The 6,214-nt window shown below is 28.7% G+C and overlaps 1 protein-coding gene across 2 annotated transcripts; it reads right to left on the reverse strand.

Annotated features, from left to right (window-relative positions):
- Window positions 1-262: 262 nt before the first annotated feature.
- On the reverse strand, window positions 263-5,621 carry LOC107444305 (uncharacterized). Of its 2 annotated transcripts, none has more exons than XM_071177099.1 (4): window positions 5,543-5,621; window positions 2,810-2,989; window positions 2,440-2,719; window positions 263-1,196 (listed from the first exon to the last, which is right to left on the reverse strand). In XM_071177099.1, exons 1-4 carry the CDS (start codon window positions 5,552-5,554, stop codon window positions 997-999), a joined length of 672 nt encoding a protein of 223 aa, XP_071033200.1. In that variant the 5' UTR covers window positions 5,555-5,621; the 3' UTR covers window positions 263-996. The 2 variants fall into 2 exon arrangements, with proteins under 2 accessions (XP_071033200.1, XP_042910014.1); XM_043054080.2 differs by lacking the exon at window positions 5,543-5,621 and adding an exon at window positions 5,184-5,264.
- Window positions 5,622-6,214: the final 593 nt, after the last annotated feature.

Consider the following 6,214-nt stretch of genomic DNA (forward strand, 5'->3'; position numbering starts at 1 on the left):
GCTGAAACGCTTTATCACGAAATATCTAATAGAGTTTCGTTTCCAATGAAGTATAACTATTTAATTAAATGCTTGTATTGTTCTTTTACGATAGTTCTTTCATGTTATTGTCTAAATTTCCAGTTTATTTGTTTATTAAACAGCAATCATTTGAATAAAATTACATTGCATTTGCTAAATTTCACTTAACTCTCTTAAAAGTAATTTTCAGCGGGTTGTTGGAAAATTAAAAATGTAAATTATAAATACAAAACAAAACAAATTTTCAATCAAAAACTTTATTTATTTCTTCAAAAATTATAGGAAGAGATCAATATGAAAATACAACAGGACATAATATTCACACCGCACCACAGACCAAACATAAAAGTCAACATTTAAAAACATCAAAATTTACAACGTTTAATACACAAACAGCGAGAAATATAGACACATTAAGCAGAAATTTGCAATTAAAATGAATAAAAAATACTTATCTCGAAATCTCAGTTTTTTTAATATAAAATATGAAAGTATTGTAAAGAATCGGAAAAAAATTCAAACCAAGTGAAACATAGAAAAGAAGGAAAACTGGCCACCATGGTCAAAAACAATTTTTTTAATTTAAAAATTTCCATACATATTATGATATTTTAGTACTTTCTTTCAAATTAGTTTTTCATTTAATAATTATTGATGTCATTAACTTTTGTTAAACAATTAACTTTTGTTAAACAATTTTTTTCAAACCAAGTAAAACATAAAAAAAGAAGAGAACTGTCCACCATGGTCAAAAACAAGTTTTTTATGTTAAACATTTCTATAATTATATTATGATATTTCACTATTTTCTTTCAAATTAGTTTTTCATTCCTTAATTATTAATATCATTAACTTATGTTAACCAATTAACAACTTAAGTAACTTTAATAAAAATGATTGAAAAAAAATATGCGAAAAATATAAATAAGAACGTCGCAAACAAATATAATTTGTTAAATTGTCTGGCATTTTACATCAGTGAATGCTTTTTCCAGATCCACTGCGACTTATTCCTGAAAATGGGCTGGATGATCCACCACCAAATCCTCCCATGCCACCATATCCACCCATACCTCCTCCAATTCCACCATAGCCTCCCATTCCACCTCCTAAACCACCCATTCCACCTTGCATTCTCATTCCAGCAACATTTCCTCCATAACCTCCAGATCCAGCTAGAACACAAAAGCATTTAAATTATTAATGGGAAATTTGGCGTGATCAGTATAAATATAATCTGATAAATATTTCATCCAGAACCCCATAGAAAATTTTAAAAAATTGTTTAAAACTTTCTTATGTTCAATAGATATAAATTTTTATATGACCAATAGTTAAAAGTTTAATTCGTCGAGCAATTAAAACTTTGTAATACTTAAACACATTGTGAAAGAATTATCAGCTGAAATTTTTTTTTTAATATTATCAAGGAACTAAGCGTTGTCAATAACTAGTCAGTTTATTTTTCAAATCCTCAATTTGCTAAGAGAATAATCAGCAAGGTTCTAATATGCATGTTTCTACTATGTATATTCTATTGAATGCATAATGTGCAAAATAATCGGACCACCCTTCTATAATTTTTGATATAATGATCGAAATGTTCACGTTCTTCACGAATCTTCGCAATCTTGGACTCAATCTAAATGGTTCAAGGTGCTGATATCAAATATCATAATTGATTAGTGCAGACTATATTTTAAGTTACGAAATCAGACGCAAAAGCGTACTATTTCTGCATTAACATACCTTTTTTACGATAGATTTAGATTTCTGATCCTCAAAATATAAGAGATAGCTCCAATCTGGGAAGGATGGTTCCAATAATTTGGTAAGGAATACAGGCCAAAGTTTGAACATTTTAATTTTCATTTAAATTTTCGAGGCATTTCTTCATATCTCGAGAATTTTTAAAGCAAATTGCTCACAATTATATATGTATGGTCAGTCGAACGTGGAACGAAGTGTTTAGTCTCCAAGTATGCTTGGTACGTATTCTATCGACTCCCTTGGCGGATAAAAGGGAGAGCAAAACTTGCCCAGCACGAGCATAGAACCCAGCACTGCGGCATGAGAGTGCGACAAGGTAAAATTTTGCCAACAGACGCCCTGCTGAAAACTTATTTAACAATCATTGGTGCGAGAAATATGAGCGAAAGACAATTCATAGTAGCTGAAAGCAGCCGAAGAACTAATTATCGTGAATGAGTAAAATTCCTCCATTAAACTTTACCTTGATGAAATAACTTCAGCTAGTAGTTAACTGTTATAACTAATAAACTATACTATTTAAACTATAATAAACTAAGTTAATAGTTAACTATTTTTAATATAATAATTGCTTTTAGCAATTGAAAGGTTGTAATTTTGCTTTAAATAATTATAATTTCCATCCAACATAATCGCCATTTTTATTACCTCGTCTTGTGTATTTTTCTTGTATTCCTGCAGGTGCTGGTTCGGCTATCATGTTCACATCAGCAGGACTTTCTGGTTTACTGTCTGTACCTGGTTCATTGGTCTTCACTGTGGCTTGGAATCCAGCTGCACCGGCTGTGTACTGCACTTGTCTGTACAATCCTTGTGCATCAGTATAGCCATAAGATCCTTGTACATTTCCACTAGAATCTCCCTCTTCATTTCTGAAACTGTTTGACCCCATGCCATTGGCTTGGTAGTTGAAGCTGTATGGTTTAGGCTTAGACAAATAATACAAAAAAAAAATCAATGTAAGAAAAATGTCTCTTGAAATCTAATTGGATTTCGAATAATTTTATAAGTATCTCACCATTGCTCCTCCGTATCCTCCCATTCCGCTCATGCCTCCTCCATAACCACCCATACCTCCTCCATAGCCACCCATACTTCCGCCATAGCCTCCCATACTTCCCCCATAACCTCCAGATCCAGCTGGGCCGACTCCTAAGCTTTTAACAGTACAAACTAGTCCTATGGCAAAGATGACGATCTGAAAGAGTAAAAATTTCAAATGAAATAAAAAAAAATTTATAATAACAAAAATGTATATTCTTTTCCGAATTTTTCAAATTTGCATATTTTTTTTCGAACCTGTCATTAAAAGATTTTTAACAAAAATATGCAAAAAATACATATTTTTTCCACTACTTTTACCAAAAATTAAAATTTCAAACCTTGTCAATAGGCTATTTCTCCGTGGGTAATAATTGCACCGAATATCATTGAAAATAAATTTAAAAAAAAGTCCTATCCCTTCTTCAAATCATTATTCAATTTTAAGAGATGAAAATATTGAATAGAAAACATTTAAAATAATACACTATTAGAATTTTCATTTTGAAATTACGGTAAAATAAATGGAAGCAGTTTGCCCATCCCAGTAACCGTAATCTTAATGGTTTAGGATATTTTTTTTACCTTTACGGTTTTGAAACCATACGGTTAGGAAGCAGTGAATAAAAAGCTATACGATTTTGCAACCATTTACAGCTAGCATACCATAAAAATGAAAAACCGGGCATGCTCCGTGGATGCTGCGTCTTTTATACGTGAATGATAGTTTCTCATTCTTATAGTCAAGGTCACCAATATTTATTTATTATATATGCTGTATATTATAGTCTCACGGGAGATTTCCTTAAAAATATTCTCTACAGAGGTTGCTTTTTCAAATTATCCTTAGTAAAACGCTCATAGACCGGAAAATTTACGGATCTTTTTTCCGGTTGTTATTTTATCATAATCGTAAAGAATACGTTCTAGTGATCTTCACAATCAAATCAAATGAGAACAATATTATTCCTTAGATTTTTAATAAATCTTGAATCTACGCTCTGAAAGTTTCCACATTTAAATGAAATGTACATATTTTCGATAACTTTATATTCCCATCATCAGTTAAAGTTCTTTAGCAAACAAGTTCCCACGGTTTCCAAGCTTAAATCAAATAAACATGTATGTGTATATATTGTGCTTCATTTTTTTTCTACTAGTCATATAACGAAGATGTTTAAAATATTTTTGATTTAAATCAAATAAAAGCAATATTTCGTCTAGATATTTAATAAATCTCGAACCTACGCTCCATTAGTTTCCACATTTAAATTAAACAAACATATTTATAAGCACATTATATTCCCCACATTACTAACAGTTCTTTGATAAACAAGTTCACTCGATTTCCACATTTAAATCAAATAAACATGTTTATGATCATGTTGTGTTTCCGCTATTTTTATTATTCCTATAATGAGGATACTTTAAAGATTTCCATATTTAATTCAAATTAATAAATTTTTCACACATTATATTCCTTATATCGCTAACAGTCATCTGGTTAAAAACTAAAAGGATTTAAATTGAAAGTCTTACATTGCAAGTTATGCAAAAAACACTTTTCAATAGTTTCAACATTTTAATGAAATTAACACTTATTTGTTTTCTTGTTCTGATTATATTTTTAATTATATCAACACTTATGTTTATACACGTAGTTTCAGATTATATTATATGTGCTTAGCTTTTTTATAATAAAAAAACTGAATTGTCTATAGCATTTAATCGATGTTGCTCTTTTTGAGTTAAGATGGCAGCATATTTAAAATAATTTTTTTTAAATTTCTTAAAAAAAAATTTAAATGGCACAAAGACTTGAAATTTGAGTAAAAAATATTTCGCTTAATCAAAATAAATTTAGAAAAAATTAAGTTTGAGTGTAACTCTAGTAATCTGTATGGTTTTTGTCAGATTAATATAAAAACATGTATGCTACGTATAACAATAATTTCATGTGTTCTAATTATATAGTTTGTAACAAAATTGAAATAGTAGTTTACCAATTTCTTATTGTACTCATTTGTTTGCAGAAAATAATTGTTTAATAATAATTTTAAAGTTTGCTTTTATTCTTATCACTACAAAATCTTCAGTTCAAAATTTGTTTATTTTTCTTATTTAATTATCATTAAAATAAAAAAGTAATTTTAAAAAAATTTAAAGCAATATATATTTAAATTTATTTATTTATCAATTAATTTCAGAATTAAATAATTGCAAAATTAGGTAACTTTTGTTAGAGAAACAGTTTAGTTAGACTCAAAGAAAGATAATCATTGAGAGAAATAATCATTATGACAGATAAAAATATTTAAACTAAAGCTGTTTGAAAACATTTCAAATCTTACCTGAGAAAGCATTTTTCTTTTAAAACTTTCTACCTGGAATGAACTAGGATAGGATATAGAAGAGTTCGTAAGAGTACTCTGAAGCTGTGGTTTGTGAAATCTTTGAATTGAGCATCAGCTTTTATAGTCCTTTCAAACTCAAAAGTTGCTAAGGAATCTCGAATGTAAAACCCACGTGACTGTCAAGTTATTTNGTTATCAATTAATTTCAGAATTTAATAATTGCAAAATTAGGTAACTTTTGTTAGAGAAATAGCTTAGTTAGACTCAAAGAATGATAATCATTGAGAGAAAGGATAATCATTATGACAGATAAAAATATTTAAACTAAAGGTGTTTGAAAACATTTCAAATCTTACCTGAGAAAGCATTTTTCTTTTAAAACTTTCTACCTGAGATAAAATAGGATAAGATATAGAAGAGTACTCCGAAGCTGTGGTTTGTGAAATCTTTGAATTGAGTATCAGCTTTTATAGTCCTTTCAAACTCAGAAGTTGCTAAGGAATCTCGAATGTAACACCCACGTGACTGTCAAGTTATTTTTTTTTTAATAGCAGCAAAATAAATAACATTCTCAAAGGATCAAGATGCCTCGGTAATTTTTCGAAAATATATAGTTCAAAATCTTGAATGGAATTAAAAAAAAAAGCTAGAGAATCTTTTGAGAAAAGAAAGAGACAATTTACGTAAGTAGGTGAAGTTATGATAATTTGAAATCGTTTGTTAACAGAAAAGTGTGTTCTTTAATAATCTCTCTGGAATTGTGTTTTTTTTTATTATAATCAAAGCAAATTGTTAAAAAGAAAAATAAATAGTTACAAGTTTCCAACACATTTAAAAAGTATGTTATGTATTTATTAAATAGTTCTTCATTTACGCTATTCATAGCGAGTAATATGTTTTGAGTTGCTTTAAATTCTTAGCTCTATTGAATTTAAATATGGCCTTAAATCATTGGAAAGACCTTTTCTGTTTTAGTAATCGGAAATCATTATTTTACATAAAGTACATTTGAGTTGAAAACTCAATTT

Source organism: Parasteatoda tepidariorum, chromosome 2, assembly GCF_043381705.1.
Source record: "Parasteatoda tepidariorum isolate YZ-2023 chromosome 2, CAS_Ptep_4.0, whole genome shotgun sequence".
Classification (NCBI taxonomy): Eukaryota; Metazoa; Arthropoda; class Arachnida; order Araneae; family Theridiidae; genus Parasteatoda; species Parasteatoda tepidariorum.

Coding starts and splice junctions, on each gene's coding strand:
- LOC107444305 (XM_071177099.1), bottom strand. Junction 2,720..2,809: donor GAGGATACGGAGGAGCAATG/GTGAGATACTTA, acceptor TATTTGTCTAAG/CCTAAACCATACAGCTTCAA. Junction 1,197..2,439: donor AGAAAAATACACAAGACGAG/GTAATAAAAATG, acceptor TTTGTGTTCTAG/CTGGATCTGGAGGTTATGGA.